We start from the raw sequence: 17,412 nt of genomic DNA, 5'->3' as shown, positions 1-17,412 counted from the left end.
CTCACTCCTGCATAGCAAGATGTACCTGCTGAAATTCTCCCTTACATGTAACTGTTACAAATAAAATAACTTTTGTCTGCATCTACTTTTTCTGTCTGCTAGAGGGAGCCCCAGCTGACAAAGCATCAAGGCAAGTTAAGCAGCAGAGTGAGTTTGGCAAAAAGGAAGCTGGAAGGCAAAGTCAAGAGGGTCAAATCACTCTAAAATCTTGGGGGTTGTTGAAAAACACAATATTAGAAGCTCAACTGGAATACAGATCACAGATCAGGAAAGATACTACTAGGACCAAGAGGATGCCAGCAATGTTAACAAGGAGAGTCAAAGAAGTTATTTAGAGGGGGGAAAGGCTTCAAAAATGAAGTCTTGTCCAAAAGAAGAGAACAAAAAAGAACACAACTTTGGCAAAAGAAATGCAGCAGACAATAAGGGATGCTAAAAAAGAATTATAGGAGCACATTGTAAAAACATAAAGACTAACAATATTCTTTAAATACAATAGTAGCAGGAGTAGCCAACTCATTGCCCTTTAGAGCCCTATTTTTTTCTGTTGAGGACAAGCTCCTTAATAGCCTTTCCTCTAACTACTGGCTTCATAGCATACCAGATTGTATTAAGAGCTGGACCTGAGCCAGGCTAGATTACTGTAATGCACTTTGTGTGGGGCTGCCCTTGAGGTTGGTCTGGAAGCTGCAGCTGATGCAAAATGCTCACTGGGGCAGAGTATCGCCAACATATGACCCCATTGCGAAAAGAATTTCACTGGCTGCCCATTAGTTACCAGGCCAAGTTGAAGGTTCTGGTTTTGGTGTACCAAGCCTTACACAGCTTGGGACCAGGATACCTGCAAGATGGTCTTCACCAAGCATGAGTGGGCCACCTACCTCTCTCCTGTCTTCTGCTGGTGCACACACTGCGCACATGCCTGCCATCAACCAAGATGGTGGTAGGGACATCAGCCCCTTAAAGAAGTCTCTGCCGCCATCTTGGTTAATGGCAGCCCTGTGCAAGCAGCACGCACAGCAAGCAGAAGACAGGAGAAAGGTAGGTCGAGTGAGCGAGCGAACTGGCGGGTGGCCTGGAAGCTCCCTCCCTGCGATCTGCGGCAGGGACCCTGCCGCCGATCGTGGAAGGGGAGCGCTACTCTCCTGGCCTTTTGGTGCCGGCCCTGCAACAGACTCCCCATCAATCACTGATTCAGATGAATTAGGCTGTAATAAATGGTGATGACTGCACCAGCGTCATACCAGGCAAGCACATCTTTCCCATATACCTGGATCTGCAAGTAGTGTGAGTGTGGGTTTTCCATAGAGATCCTTTTAAAAAGAAAAAAAAAGTACCTTTGACCCCACCCACTTTTGGCTCTGGTGCTGCTTATGACAGTCAACAATCAATGCAGTCCTTGACCCAAAAAAGTTTGGTTACCCCCTGATATATACTGACAACGAATAAAGCTAGGTTCCCAAAAGTACATGCTAGCAGCATGGGTCTTCCTAGATGTCCTGCTGGAAATAAGATATAGTAAAAACCACCCCACATTTATTGTGTATCATTAGAGAGTTATTGATTGACAGGCAAAGGGAATCCCTCCAATCAGGACTGACTAAAGGGTTTTGCTGTAAATGGTGTTTAGCATGGACACCTTAGGCAATGATTGGTGGCTATCCCAGGAAGGGGAGGGAGGGGAGAATTAGGGTGATATTTCCCATTAAAATACAGATCTAACAAAATAAACTTTATCCCGTGCTTTAGGCAAAGACCAATTCTGGCCTTTGGGAGATGGAACAATCTGTGATGGGTCTAGGAGTTCTTAAAGAGAAAGCCCATTATGCCTTGGGCTATTCTACAATGAAAGAATGGCTGGCCATATTGATATGCTGTCTTCGGAATGGGTGAATATCTTGATTAGTTTATTCATGTGATATTCATGGTTTTCCATTGGAATTTTGTTTCTAATGATAAACAAAAGATAAACTCCTTTTATCACAAGCTTTTACTTATTACAGTCTGAACTCATGAAATACTATTAATCCATTAAAATCTTCATGAATGGTGTGAGGCAATAGAATGTATCGGGACCAGCTCCACCTTTCCCACTGACTGTAGTAGGGACAGTTCTAGCTTTGAAAGAGGAGCTTAATAAACCTTCAGCTTTTACAGCGTATGCTGGGGAGAGGTGGACTCCCAAGCTGGCTGGTAGGTGGGTCACACATTGTGCAGGTCAGATTTAAAGGAAGAAAGAAAATTAGGATGCTATTGTGTGTGTTATAAGTTAGGGTTTACCTTGTACATGACGACAAACCAATTCATGTTTTTGTCCTTGAAGTAGAAAATATAGATTGAAATCATTTTGAATCACTTTTGTCTGAGATCATTGCCTTATTTCAGTTTTTGAAACTGATCCAAAATCCACACTGCATCAGGTAGTCAGATGAACAGGATGACAGGGCTCATGCATCTTTTCCATTTGTGTAGAAGAGCAAATTTCAGGAGGTGTCATTTTGCATGACAAGCTATAGCTGCTGAAATCCCCTCTTCTACACAACTATTTAAGATACAGGGGCCCTCTCTTTTCCCCCTTTTTCAAAAAGTTCCTAACTTCAAATTTCTTACCAGGGCTTTGGCCAACTAGGTATCCTCCTTGTGGTATTGACCGTTGCCATGGAAAAACCAGTTTCTTCTGGTGCATTGTGATGTCAGTCTACATTCTGGCAGGTGGAGGGTAAAAGAGGAGACCACAGTGTCGGGAGCCTTCAAAGAATATCCTGGAACTTCTTGTTTAAAATCCTGCTTTTGGGTGTGTGGGAATCTTTGTGGAGGCTCGCTTTGATGTCATAGAGGTAGGCAAGGACAGTTAGTTCTATGGTTAAGACATTATGATGAATTTAAGCCATAAAACAGGGTAAGCTACACCTGCTGAATTCCCTCTTCGTCATAACTTTTAAGGTGGAAGAGTCTATCCTCTTTTTCACTCAGCTACTCTACTGAAGAGAGTGCTTATTTTTTTGGGGGGGGGCACCCAGAGCAAAAGAATGAACCCAATAATTCTGACCAGCTGGATTGTGATCCACGTGGCTTTGTTGTTGCTTTGTCTTTGGTGTACTGGGTGGTGAGGAATGGACAATTTCCTTCCAATTTGGGCTCACCTCATTAATGTGAAGTAACAGAAATAAAATATTGGCATTTCTCCCAGGAGCAACATTAAGAGAGGAAAGGAAAAAGTCCCTATTGCTCCCTCTTTCCCGTTTTTCAGTTCAGATGTAAGAATCTCTCTGGTGCACCTTTGTCTCTAGCCAGCTCACTGATCCTGAATGACTGTTAATTGTAAATAACTGAATTTACTGGGCATGCACGCCAAAGACACAAAGCCCTTCACTAAAAGGTGTGTGTGTGTATGTGTGTGATCAACCTGTGTTGAAAAGATTGCTATAATTATGATGAGAAAAAATTATTTTAAAAAGACAGTCACAGCAAACCAGGTTTTTTTAAGTGAATGCGTTCAAGAGAAAACCTTTGGTCTTTGCTGAATTTCACTATCCCCAGCTGAAAACTGATGTGGTAATATGATTTCTACAAAATACAGGTATTTGCCACAAAACTGCCAGAGTTACATATTTAAAACTGCCCCATAGAAATACTATAGAGTAAAAGCAGAACTTCTCATTGCCTTGTCGACATGTGCCCCCAAATGTGTGTTTGTTGAGATAACACGGGGGAATTTGTAAAAGAAAACTGGTGGGAAGGAAGAGAAGGTGCTGAACCATTTGCATATCTGTCAGCTGCAAATGTTCTCCTTCTCACCCACTCCTGTCTTTTTTACCCCAGCGCTTCTTACTTCCAGGCTTGGAGCTAGACTGGGGCAAAAATGGAATCAAAATGAGTGACGAAGAAAATCAGTAGATGTCAGCTGTTAGATGTCAGTATGTCTAGGACTACCAGTGAGTTGAGATAATTTCCAGATAGGCTTTTGTAACAAAAACACCTTAAGGTCTTGTCTCATCTTAAGGACTAACAAATTTATTGTGGCAAAAGCTTTTGTGGACTAATCATGTCAAAGATTGCCCCTTAGGGTCCCTTGACCTAAACAACCCCAAGGGGGTCTTTGCTTCCGAGAACAGTCCCAACTTCCTGGGCCCCTGCTTCCCAGGCCCCTGCTTCCCTGGCAAACTCTCACCTTCCCATGGCCAAGTTACACCCAACGCCAACCCTGGGAGGAGGTAGACTGCCACCACCCCTTTTAACTTGCTTTCCACTCTGAGTAAGGGGAAACTCAGAGCGCTAACTTACATCCTAGAGCAGACCAAATGTTAAACTCTTTGCTCTGGAGCATTAACCTAAATTAACCATCAGTAGTCAGTAGCTTCATGGTCAAGAACTGGATTTAGAGTCATTAACTCCAGGTAATACCAAATAGAAAAGGTTGTTTATTTAAAAAGAAAAGAAAGATACATGTAAAAAAGAGAGTAGCATTACTTTCCTTTAAAGCCAATTACTCACAACTTGGCTGAGCATGAGATACATTTACATAACACCGTGAGAAATTCAAACACACAAAGAAAATAGCAAAGCTTACCTATCCTAGCTAATACTCACTTCGTAGTCTGATAGCCTGGTTCCCAAAGGCTTTTACTGAAATCCATAGACTAATGGGTATGGATGAAATGAGGGAACAAGTAACTGAAGGAACACCCTTCATTTTATGGCAACAGGGAGGGGGTCAATTAGCCATCCTAGGCGCTCTTTCTATGATCACCTTCTTTGAAGATAAGGAGGGATAGACAGGTCACACCAAGTGGTCCCTGATCTACAGTACCCAAACTCCTGACTTTGATCACAGGAAGCAGATAAGAGATAACAGATAAGGCTCAGCTGCATCTTCTTGACATTAGCAATTTGCAGCTGTCTGGCGTTAAAACACTTGGGTTTCCCCCGCACAGAGTATCCCGGAGGTCTTTCAGCAAATCCCCCAGAATTCCCACTGGTTGAGCCATTTTAGCTTGACCAAACTTAACCTAACCTTAGCTATTGACAAAGCACACTTTGTCAGATGCATGAAAGATATAGACAAGTTAGAGCGGGTTCAGAAGAGGGCGACGAGGATGATAGCCGGTATGGAGAACAAGTCTTATGAGGAAAGGTTGAAGGAACTTGGCATGTTCAGTCTGGTGAAGAGAAGGCTGAGGAGTGACATGATTGCACTCTTTAAGTACCTGAAGGGCTGTCACATAGAGGAGGGTACAGATTTGTTCTCTGCTGCCCCAGAGGGTAGGACTAGGTCTAATGGTTTTAAGTTGCAGGAGCGTAGATTCAGATTGGACATTAGAAGGAACTTCTTGACAGTAAGGGCAGTTCGGCAATGGAACCGACTGCCTAGGGAGGTGGTGGGATCCCCTTCGCTGGATGTCTTCAAGCAGAGGCTGGACAGCTATCTGCGGGAAATGCTCTAGCTGTGGATTTCCAGGGGGTTGGACTCGATGGCCTACAAGGCCCCTTCCAACTCTATGATTCTATGAAATAAAATCTTAATTAAGATATGTAACAGAGAAGATAATTATCACTGACTTTTTGCATCTCATTGCTCTCACCTTATAGCTTTCTCCTTTATATACCTGTCAACTAAGATTACACTTTTTGCATCTGGCTTGAGTCCACAAAAGCTTATGCCATTAATACATTTGTTAGTCCTTAAAGTGTGACAAGGTGTTTTTGCTGCAAGAGACTAACACTGCTACCTCTCTGGAAATAATCTTAACTCACTGGTAGTTCTAGACAAGCTATTTCTATCACCCTCCTACTACCACTCTCTCAAAAATTAGGTTAATAATACTACTGATCAACAGTTATAGAACTACAACGCAAGATCTGAGTGAGTGGTATCAATGAGATTAAACGGGAAACCTATTAACATAACCATCATCCAAGTCTATGCTCCAACAGCAAATACAAAAGAAGAGAAACTGGAGAGGTTTTACGCAGAAGTACAAGAAGAAATCGATCACACACCAAAACAAGATGTGCTGATATGGGGGACTGGAATGCAAAAGTAGGGAACAGAGAAGAACTAGGAATTGTGGGGAAATGCGACCTAGGAGACAGAAATGAAGCAGAAGAAAGACTTATTGAATTCTGTGAAGCCAATAATTTGTTTCTAGCGAACACATTTTTTGAGCAACCGAAAAGACAACTGTACACATGGACATCACCAAATGGTCAATATAGGAATCAAATTGATTATATAATTGGTAGCAGAACATGGAGAAGTTCTATACTTTATGCAAAAACAAGACCAGGAGCAGACTGCGGTACAGATAATGAACTGGTCATATCGAAAATCAGAGTAAAGCTAAAGAACAACAAAGCAATCATAATGCCAAAATATAATTTATATAACATCCCGGAAGAATATAAAGATCAAATAAGGAACAGGTTTGAGGCTTTAAACTTAGTTGACAGAGAACCAGAAGAACTATGGAGTGAAGTCAGAGACATTATTAGGGAAGAATGCAAAAAGACAATACCTCTAGTTAAAAAGAAATACCTCAATGGATGACTGAAGAAACTCTTAAAATGGTTAAAGAGAGAAGGAAAGCAAAAGCAAAAGGAGATAGAAATACGGTCAGAACCCTAAATGCAACAATACAGCGAGTAGTACGTAGGGACAAAGAGAACTATTACAATAGTTATTGTATAGAAATAGAAGAACACAACAAACAGGGAAGAACAAGAGCCCTATTCAAAAAAATTAGAGAAACTAAAGGGAAATTTAAACCAAGAGTAGGGATGCTGAATAATCAACTGGGGAACACACTGACTGACCAAGATGAAATGAAGATGGAAACGATACACTGAAGAACTCTATAAAAGAGATGCCAGGATGACAGATTCATTCATGGAGGAACCGTATGATAAAGAACCAGAAATTTTAGAATGGGAGGTGAAAGCTGCTCTTAAAATACTTGAGACAAATCACCAGGAACAGATGGCACACCAATAGAGTTGCTACAAGCTACTGAGACAATCTGTCCAAATTTTGACAAAAATTTGTCAACAAACATGGAAAACTAAACAATGGCCCACATTCTGGAAGCGTTCAATATACATCCCAATTCCAAAGAAAGGGGATCCCAGGGAATGCAGTAATTATTGAACTATTGCCTTAATATCCCATGCAAGTAAAGTAATGCTCAAGATTCTACAACAAAGGTTCTTACCATATATGGAGGAGAAATGCCAGACGTCCAAGCTGAATTTAGAAAAGGAAGAGTCACCAAAGATCATATCGCAAACATACATTGGATAATTGGAACGGACCAAGGAATTTCAGAAGAAAATCACCTGTGCTTTATAGATTACAGCAAAGCCTTTGACTGTGTAGATCATGAAAAACTATGGAATGCTTTAAAAGCAGTGGGGGTGCCACAGCATCTGATTGTTCTGATGTGCAACCTATACTCTAGACAAGAGGCTACTGTAAGGACAGAATATGGAGAAACCGATTTGTTCCCAATCAGAAAGGGTGTGACAGGGTTGTATTTTATCACCCTATTTGTTTAATCTATACGCAGATCATATGGAATGCGGGGTTGGACCAAGATGAAGGAGGTGTGAAAATTGGAGGGAGAAATATCCATAATTTAAGATATGCAGATGATACCATACTACTAGCACAAACCAGTAATGATTTGAAACGAATGCTGATGAAAGTTAAAGAGGAAAGCACAAAAGCAGGACTACAGTTGAACATCAAAAAGACTAAAGTAATGACAACAGAAGATTTATGCAACTTTACAGTTGACAATGAGGACATTGAACTTGTCAAGGATTATCAATACCTTGGCACAGTCATTAACCAAAATGGAGACAATAGTCAAGAAATGGGAAGAAGGCTAGGACTGGGGAGGGCAGCTATGAGAGAACTAGAAAAAGTCCTCAAATGCAAAGGTGTATCACTGAATACTAAAGTCAGGATCATTCAGACCATGGTATTCCTGATCTCTATGTATGGATGTGAAAGTTGGACAGTGAAAAAAGCAGATGAGAGAAAAATCAACTCATTTGAAATGTGGTGTTGGAGGAGAGCTTTGCTGATACCGTAGACTGTGAAAAAGACAAATAATTGGGTGTTAGAACAAATTAAACCAGAACAGTCACTAGAAGCTAAAATGATGAAACGGAAGTCATCATACTTTGGACACATCATGAGAAGACATGATTCACTAGAAAAGACAATAATGCTGGGAAAAACAGAAGGGAGTAGAAAAAGAGGAAGACCAAATAAGAGATGGATTGATTCCATAAAGGAAGCCACAGACCTGAACTTACAAGATCTGAACAGGGTGGTTCTTGACAGATGCTCTTGTAGGTCACTGATTCATAGGGTCGCCATAAGTTGTAATCATCTTGAAGGCACATAACAGCAGCAACAACAGTTATAGGGCTGTTGTAAACATGAATTTTCTACTTTTCTTCCATCATGGAGCTCATGGCGGAATGCAGAGGATTCCCTGGCAGTCTTCCATCAAGACACTGACAAGTCTCAGACTTGCTTAGCTTTAGCAGTATTGCTGTCTCTATATTGTGACCAGATAAAAAGAATAGGGCTCCTGCACATGTAATGTGTAAAAGAAGAAGTTAAATCTGCTGAAATTCCCTCTTCAACATATCTTTTTCACCTAGTTACCCTTTTAAATACTATTGGAGTTTAATAGCAGGGAATGCATTCTCCAGCAACTCTGCCATAATATCTATCATTATGTACATTTTAATTTTACAGGTCTGTACTAGCTCTGTGTATAGTAAAGGGTCCCTGCTCTTTTAAATTTTGTGCATGGATGTGAATACAAACTGCGTGTAGTTCTTTCCAAGAATAATACTGCTAGATCAATTTAATTTCTAATTAGATTCTTCAAAATATGTGTATTTTATATCAGAAAATTTCTAAGTGTAGTGAAAATATTCATAATGTTGGCTGAAATGTACAAGAAATGTAGATTGATGTTAAGAAGTGCGTATCTTTAGAAAATAAGGCATCTGTGCTGCCTTACATTCTCATTTTGCTCCTACTCAGAACTGTGGCACTCATTTTATTGATTGATTGATTGATTGATTATTTGATTTATATCCTGCCCTTCCTCCCCAGCAGGAGCCCAGGGCAACTCATAATCACAAAGGACAGAATCCACATAAGAAAGCTCTCCCTTGTAAATACCATAAAAGTATATGGGAATTGCATAAGACTAATTGCATAAGACTAATGTTCCATTAATTCCATTTCCAGTGGGTGGCAAAGGAGAATTTTGAGGTGGATTAAACCCAAGGATGGTTGTTTGAGGGGGATTGATGGGGAATTTGCAAATAATGGAGAGCTGTCAACAGCAGTTCTTTTGTTGCACTCTTGTAGATCCTTTTCATACATATATATATATATATGGCAGCCTATGGAAGCCATTCTTGGAAACTGTGAGTGTCAATTGCAACTTTTAAGAGATCTGCCTTGGACCCAGAAAATATATGAAAAACAATGGTGAGTTTTTTAAAAAAATTATTAAAAGAAAGAAACTGTTAGAAAATTACAAGAGGCTAAAAACTGTTACTGACATTTATGTAGATGTCAGATATCTGTCTGTTGTATTCATCTCCTGCTCTTTTCTCTGGGTTAGTTAACTTTCTGCTGTTGTTCTTTTTATGGTTAATTTTCTTATCTCCTGAACTATTGTGAATTATTATTAGGCTGCTTTGATGTCTATATGAATTGAGTAGGCTTCTTTCATTGTTTGCATTGGTATTTTTGATATTGTTCTGTTTTATGTTTGTTATCCACTTTAGACTTTCTACTTATAGGAAAAGTGGAATAGAAGTATTGATCTTTAAGAGAACCTGCGTCAGATAGTGATATTAATTTGGTTGCTAGCTTGGGTGACAAAATGGCTGCATTCAGGCAGATGCTTGAATGTGCAACGCTGCACGCATGGCGGGGGGAGGGGGCCTTGATGGCCACTCAAGCCCTGTCTCCAATGACGCCATGCCCGCCATGCCCAGCCTTCCCCACGCTGAGCAGGGAAAGTCTGCAGGGGGCTTTCATTCACATTTCCTTGGATCCAAGAAGAATTCCTGCATGACTTAGGACCTGACTTAGGTAAAGCAGGGTCCCCAATCGCATGATATGTTCTACTCACATTGAAGTGAACGGGAGTAAAAGCTGCCTGCAGACCTTTCCTGCTCAGCACAAGGAAGGTCGCAGACACAGAGGGCAGGGTGACATGCACAAGGTGTCTTGGCAGGGTGGCTTGCATGTGTGCCCCTGCCTTATGTTGAGAGCACAGCATGTATATGTGCAAGCAAACACCGGAACACCCTTATTCTCAGCAGGGTCATGACACTGACACAATTGCTGCTATTTATTAGGAGACATTTGTGCTGAAATGCTGAAGAATTTTCATGATATTTTTGTTTAAATGGCCCATTGCTGCAGAAATGTGGAGAACTGAATTTAAGATTGGGAAACTGAGAAACTGAGAGAACCAAAATTTACAGATCTTTCCATCACTAGTTTTCATACATTTTTGTCTGTCAATTTTTATTGATGTTAGCTTATGTTACTTTCAATTTCCCTTTTGTAATAGTCTGATGATTAGATGCAGATAAATAAGTCTGAAAATTGGCCCCTGTAAATCTTACTCTAGTTGTAATTCCTTCTTATCCCAGATGACAGAGAGCATTGACTGGTTACAGAGCCAGAGTGGATTGTGTAAAGTTGATCGTTATGCCCCCAGTGATGAAGAGGAACAGAATTGGACAGTAAGAAATGAACTGTTATTTTAGCATAATTATTTTCACAAGAAGGGTTTTTTTCAAAAAAAATGTAATAGTATTGTATACTATTGGAGATGTATCTGACCATTTGCACGTGAGCAGGGATTCCAATAGGATTTTCTGGGACCAGTATACTGTATGTAGACGGGGTCCTTCTACCCACTCACAAAAGAGGACACAAATTTGCATGTGCTTTGTGTACTATGATAATTTGTGTCCTCGTTGCAGGTGGAGTGGAGGGTCCAAAAATAAACCGGAGACCACACAAATAATCATTTCTGACAGACAGAATCTGAACAGGTGAAGCTTTTCCCATAATTGTATTTCCATACTAGAAAAGCCCTGTTGAATTTCTGCCTGCCGCACAGCTGTTACAGGAATATGAAATATGGTTTCCTCCAATGCCAACCCTAAACCATAGCCTAGGCTGCAATCCTGTACCTATTACCTGGGAGTAAACCCAATAAAACACAAAGAGTCTTTGCAAGCAGCAATTTTGGAGATTCAACAGAAAGAATGGTTCATTACACCTCAGTTCCAATCTTAGTTATTGTCTCACCTCAGCTTCCTCTGGTGGAAACAGTTCCTCCAGATTTACTTCTTGAGATTTATCACTCCCCTGCAATCAATTGATTGGTGTTGAAGCAAACGCTCATTGAGTACTCCCGTTCTGTGCTTGAGACTGCTCCCTGAAGGATTCTAAAGTGTCCTTGGTATCATCTCTTGATTCCCACAGCTAGCCACCTGAAAGAGTATTACAGAGATTATGCTCAGGATCAAAATTTTCAGTACTGTCGCTCCTGCTTACCTTTACATCAGTATTGCTGCTTCACTGCTCCCCATCTGCAACCCTTACAAGTGAGCCTGGTACCTTCTACTGCACCTTCCCAAAGGCCACTGCAGGCGACGCTACTCACCACTGCAGTGTTGGCACCAATGATGAATCTAGTGTGGTGCCATCAGTATTGAGAGATGTACCTCCATGTGGTCTGAGGGCAACCCTAATGATTCTGCATGTGTTTGAGGCTATGTGTTACAGAAGAACACCTACATTGCTACAGCAATGATCTCTCCTAGCCTCTTTGGCCCCATCTCCTGTTCCCATCATGTTACCAGGTCCTATGAAGATGGTGGTGACTGTCATGTCTACAGTGGCATTGACCTCTGTAACTCTTACGACATCAGTATTGTTGCAGATGATACCAGCACCTCTGACCACTTCTGCTGCAGTGCTCCTGATGTTGACAACCCATGTCTCCAAATGAAGATACTGGGCGCTACATAAAGCAGTTTCTGTGCATTGGCAAGTCACTTGGGTTGGAAGGGCAGCAGCCCGCACTTGAAACACCTTGTGTTTGAACTGGTGCATACTAACTCTTCAGTACCAATCACTATTCCCATGCTGCTGGCTTTGCTGCAAAAGGTCAAGCCCTCTTGGATGAAGCAATCCTCAGTACCACCAGCATCCAAAGGATTGAGAACCTGTACAGAGTGCAACAAAAGGAGTGTTTGCTCAAACATACCATGCTGAACTTAATAATCATAGAGATGACCTGCAAGAAGTCTAGCCAGTGTCTCCATTCAGTGCCAACTGACAATGAAGTTTGGAAATTAGATGCCTTTGGTCTATTCAACAGCTCTTTCCTTAAACATGTATGCCTTGCTCGCAACATTTTCTTTGAGAGGAAGTCTCCTTCAGTTACCTTCCGGATGACAAACAGAAGCTTGCTAAGGTCCGCTCAGCCTTCCATCCATCCGTGGTTGGTAAAATGAGTATCTGGCATATGCTGGGGGGTAAAGAAAGGCCGGGGAAGGAACTGGCAATCCCACCCCATATAAACGGCCTGCCTAGTAAGCGTTGCAAGACGTCACCCTAAGAGTCGGAAACGACTCGCACTATAAGTGTGGGGACACCTTTACCTTTAAATACCTTAGCAAGATTCCTATACTAGCGTTCATTTTTTAATTATATCTGTTTATACTTCTTCATTTATGTATTATATGCTTTTATTTTTGATAGGTTTTTAATTGTGTGCATCTTTTATCTGGAAGCCGCCGTGAGTTCCAATTTGGAAAAACGGCGGGGTATAAATAAAGTTATTATAATAATAATACGCGGTGGTGGTGGTGGTAGCAACAACTTATTGCCTTTATTCAAAAACACAAGAGAGCTCTCTCACATACATACACACATTAGCATGCATCCTGCAGGGGTGTAGTTACCAGATAGGTGCTCTGACAGCTAGTTGGTGAGTTTAGGAGTTCAGAATGACAAAAAGGAAGCAGTGGGGTGTGTCATCAGATACTTCACGCTCTTTGAAGTGGATAGACTTCTCTCCCCCCCACACCTTGCCATCAGGCCCCCCCCAATGCTGTCGTCTGCCAAGTCTTTTATACTCTTTCCCCCAACTATCATGGGCCCAGTTGCTCAAGCCTTCTTCTTTCATACTTTTTATTATTTTGACCACAGGCTATCAGCACACGCTCAGAAATAAACATACACCAGAGTTACTAATGTATGTGCTGATCATGGGGTGTTTTTCTGAACTAAGGTCACACTTTACACGGGCCTAGCTGGGGCACTGCTCCTTGTAGTTCTGAGGAAATTCGGCTTCTCAGGCTTTCACACATTGGCAGAGTAGCTAACAGCACCGAGTATGAGCTCTGTGTGGGTGAATATTACGGGATATTTTATGCCTTTTCTCTGGATATAATCATACTTAGACTCTAACCTTAGGAAAAGAAGAAAGCTTATTTATTATAGGAAATGCATGCTTGATAGAAAAATGTTCCTAGTTCTAACTAAGTTGTTGATGCAAAGACAAAGGAAAGATGTCTCTTCTCCCAAAGAGAGACGAAGAAGTAGGAAGAGGAAATGAGGTCAGCAACCCTAAGAGAATCTGTTTCTACAACATCTTAATTTTGTTGCTTCCTTCTAAAACAAGATCAGCACAGCACATGTCTTTTCATTATTTGGGCTAATTGCAGGGCTGACTCCGCTTACCACATATTCTCAAAGGCACATGTTACCAAATTCATCCAAGCTACACAGGAAGTGGATTGGACTGTGAAAGACCAGGCCCTACACAAACCAAATTATGTCTGCATTTTTTAAAATTTGTAGGGCAGTACAATATCTCACAGCAGAGGTCAGGTCTCCTGCTCCCCTGGTGCTGTCACTATAGCTGCCCAATTTTCCTGCTTTTTAAAATTTGATAGAAATATAGGTTGGCTATAGGAATGTTCTTAAACCACAAGGCGTTTTTTTTGCCTATTAGTGAATTTCTCTGCTTTTTCATCTGGGAGGTAAGAAATAGAATCATGTGCAAGTTTGCTGAGAATGGATTGATCATTTGCATGCTTATTGAGTTCAATGGGATTTACTCCTGTGCAATCATGCTTTGGATAGGTGACACTGACCATAGGGGAGGAGAAGGGGGAGGGGAGGAAGGAGTAGGAGGAGAGATGGGGAGGGTAGCATGCTTATTGAGTTCAATAGGATTGTGCTTAGGATAGGTGAAACTGACCATGGGAGAGGAAGAGAAGGGGGAGGGAGGGAGGGCTGGAGTGTGGAAAGGAAGGGGGAGGTGGGTAGAGGAGGCTGGTAGGGGAATGGGGGAGGGAAAGGAGGGGGAGGGGAGAGGGGCAGGAGGGAGGAGGAGGGCAGGTTTGATCATTTATTTATTTATTATTTATTTATCATGCCCTCCTCCCAGTAGGAGCCCAGGGTGGCATGCTTATTTGCATGCTTATTGCGTTCAATAGGATTTACTCCTGTGCAATCTTCCTTAGGATAGGTGAACTTGGGGGAGGGGCAGGAAAGGGGGAGGGAGGGAGGAGAAGAAAGTGCAGGGGAGATGGGAAAGGGGAGGAGAAGAGGGGAGAGAGGGGAGGAGATTGGGTAGGTGGAGTCTCCTAACTCTTAGCACCCTTCACAAACTACACTTTGGGGAAACCATGACTGTTTAAAGTAGAATAAATGTCTGGTGTGTGTGTGTCCCCCTGATTAGCCAAGCCAAACAGCTGTTAGTCTGGCTTTTAGAAGTCTGACAATTCTTACTATGCCTATGCTATTGTAGACACCAATGTTAATTTTCTTAAATTAATTAAATATCAGCCATGCATTTTTTTAAACCTTTAAACTACAGAAGATGAAGGCCAGAGTATGCGGTAAGGTCAGTAATAGACATGTATTCTCTGAATATGGCTGATTTTTAATTAATTTCAACAATTCTTGAGACCACTGACGGAAGAAAGTCCAACAGGGTATGCATTTTTTTACTCTTGTTTTATACTTTGAACTCTGGATCAGAGCTTGGAAAAGTTACTTTTTTGAACTACAACTCCCATCAGCCCCAGCCAGCACAGTGCTGGCTGGGGCTGATGGGAGTTGTAGTTCAAAAAAGTAACTTTTCCAAGCTCTGCTCTGGATTCTCTCTGAGTATTTTGTGTATTGCCATGAAAACTTAGAGGGTTGTTAAGCAAGTGTTTCAGGACTGTAAGTTTTGTAAGATTTTGTTTTGAAATGAGCCTATGGGAAGCAGCAGAAAGACATGGGGGTATTTTCAATTTAATATGGCAGAATGTGAAAAATCCATCCTGGTTTTAGTATACAGCCATTCTCCTTACTATAAAATGTTCAACCTACATGCATTTATTTTCTAGTAAGAGACTAACAAACTGATCAATATAATTGTATGCTGTGGCTTTTTCTTGGCTATGCAACTTTGGGGTGCAAAGGGAAAATGTCATGTTTAAATACTCCCTTATATTAAAAAAAGATAACTTCCTGCATATAGAAAACCAACATGTCAAGGAGAAATTCTACTCTTTATTCTATAGGAGAAAGTATTCAAACACATGATTTGCAACCTACAATCTAAAGCAGGTGTGGGAACAGGATTCAGCCAGTAGAACAGTTGGGCAGGGCTGTAATCCTGATAATCACCTGACATTGCCATGCAATCAGTGGTCCAGTTTCAAAGCAAAGAATTGGGAGTACTCTCTCAGTGTGCTCCCAATTGTTTTCTTTCTTCCTTTTCAGCCTGGTTTGAGTTCAAGTTGTCACTTGAAAAGGAAAAATCAAGTTCAAGTCAGGCTGCAAAGAGGAACCCTGTAGTCAATCCCAGTGGGAGTTGCAGTCAGCTCAGTTGTTTGCTGCCAAAAGTGGAGGTTGCAATTTTCTGCACACAGGAACTCTGATCAGGAGCTCCCAAGTGGAACCAACCAAATTTAAAAGGTGGTGAATACATGCCCTGCTTGCCAAGGAATAATCATGAGTGCACTTTCAATGCTTCTTTTTTTAGCTGTGCCTTTACCTGTTCCCCATCTGATATCACATGGAGGGCAGCTCTCCATGATTTGGGTAAAATGGCTTATTGGCCGAATTAAGACCCCTGCTGGACCTAATTTGGCCCATGGGCTGAGGGTTCCCCCCCAGCTGTTCTAAAGTAATGCAGCCAAGTGTGAAACCCTGAACCCCGTTATTTCTGATTGACTTATATCTGATTGACTTGTTCAAAGGATTACACATAGAAAATTTTTAGAGCTGAAGGCTTGCAATGAGCTGCTTCAAAGCTTGTACCAAAATATATACTGATGGTGAAATGGGAGATATGAATGTCCTGGGCCTAGAGTAGTGATGGGCTCAATTTCTGCAATAATTGGATTTGCCATTGGATTATTGTTTTTTACATTCTCTATCTTTGTGAAGAGAATGTTGAAATAGCAACTTTCTGCACCTGGTTTCCAGTTCATTCTTCTTTTTTTCCTATTCAGTTTTTTTAAAAAATCACTTTGAAATCATCAATAGTGTGAGCTACACTTTTATCAGTCTACTTTCCATGTGAGCTCTTCAAATGTATATTCCCTGTCAGAGATGTCAGTGAGGTGTTGATTGTAACTGGCAGACAGAAAGCAGCAGGGGTGAAGATACAACTTGATTATCTGTCTAATCTGTCTGCAGTGCACTTGAAAAGAAATGTAAACAGGCAATCGTAAGAGTTCAGAATAAAGATAGATACCAGTCAAGACCCATGAATAAATAGCAATTATATTATCAATAATTCTCTGCAAAGCAAAACAACAACAATAAAATACCAGAAGAGATTGGAAAAATAAAATTATAATGGAGGAAAAAGAAATTGGATTGTTAATGACCGCCAGGGGGCCACACTTAAAAATGAGAAGTAAAAAAGGAGAGGATTCTATCCCTAACCTAGAATAACCTGTTGGTATCTTGGTGACTAATAAAGATGAGCAGGTGGTAAAGAACACAGGTTGAGCTAAATCTGGGCTCTTGACATTTGGTATAATGGTCACATGAAGATGAGGTGACACAATAAGACCTAGAGAAAACAGGAACCATTAGTATCAAATCTATAAACAGCAAGTATCAGGGAACATTTTGGAAAAACTCATGCACCAGAGAACATTGAGATGATTATCTAAATGTGGTTTGGTTATTTATGGCTCAAGAACAGGGAAATATTAATGTACCCTGATGTGAGTGAGAACAAAGAACTGAGAAAGGGGGAGAGTGAAGATCCTAAAGGTTAGTCTGGCCAATGGAAAAATGTATAATGCTTTGTGTCGTATAGTGAC

The 17,412-nt window shown here is 41.2% G+C and overlaps 1 protein-coding gene across 6 annotated transcripts in view; it reads left to right on the top strand.

The window, feature by feature from the left end:
* Nucleotides 1-17,412, top strand: part of AKAP3 (A-kinase anchoring protein 3) — a 42,502-nt gene that overhangs the window by 8,423 nt on the left and 16,667 nt on the right. For 2 of the 6 annotated variants that reach the window (XM_061582599.1, XM_061582600.1), the window contains exons 2-4: nucleotides 1,750-1,889; nucleotides 9,398-9,520; nucleotides 10,702-10,794. The exons of 1 other annotated variant lie outside the window; for it this stretch is intronic. In XM_061582599.1, coding sequence (XP_061438583.1) covers nucleotides 9,518-9,520; nucleotides 10,702-10,794 — 96 coding nt within the window. In that variant the 5' untranslated portion in view covers nucleotides 1,750-1,889; nucleotides 9,398-9,517. Of the gene's footprint in view, nucleotides 1-1,749; nucleotides 1,890-2,788; nucleotides 2,838-9,397; nucleotides 9,521-10,701; nucleotides 10,795-17,412 lie in introns of those variants that run through there. 3 more of the 6 variants (XM_061582602.1, XM_061582601.1, XM_061582604.1) reach the window with 3 other exon arrangements.

This window comes from Rhineura floridana, chromosome 8 (assembly GCF_030035675.1).
Source record: "Rhineura floridana isolate rRhiFlo1 chromosome 8, rRhiFlo1.hap2, whole genome shotgun sequence".
NCBI classification, from domain to species: domain Eukaryota; kingdom Metazoa; phylum Chordata; class Lepidosauria; order Squamata; family Rhineuridae; genus Rhineura; species Rhineura floridana.
The sequence above is the reverse complement of the archived record's forward strand: the minus strand, read 5'-3'. Positions and strand labels throughout refer to the sequence as shown.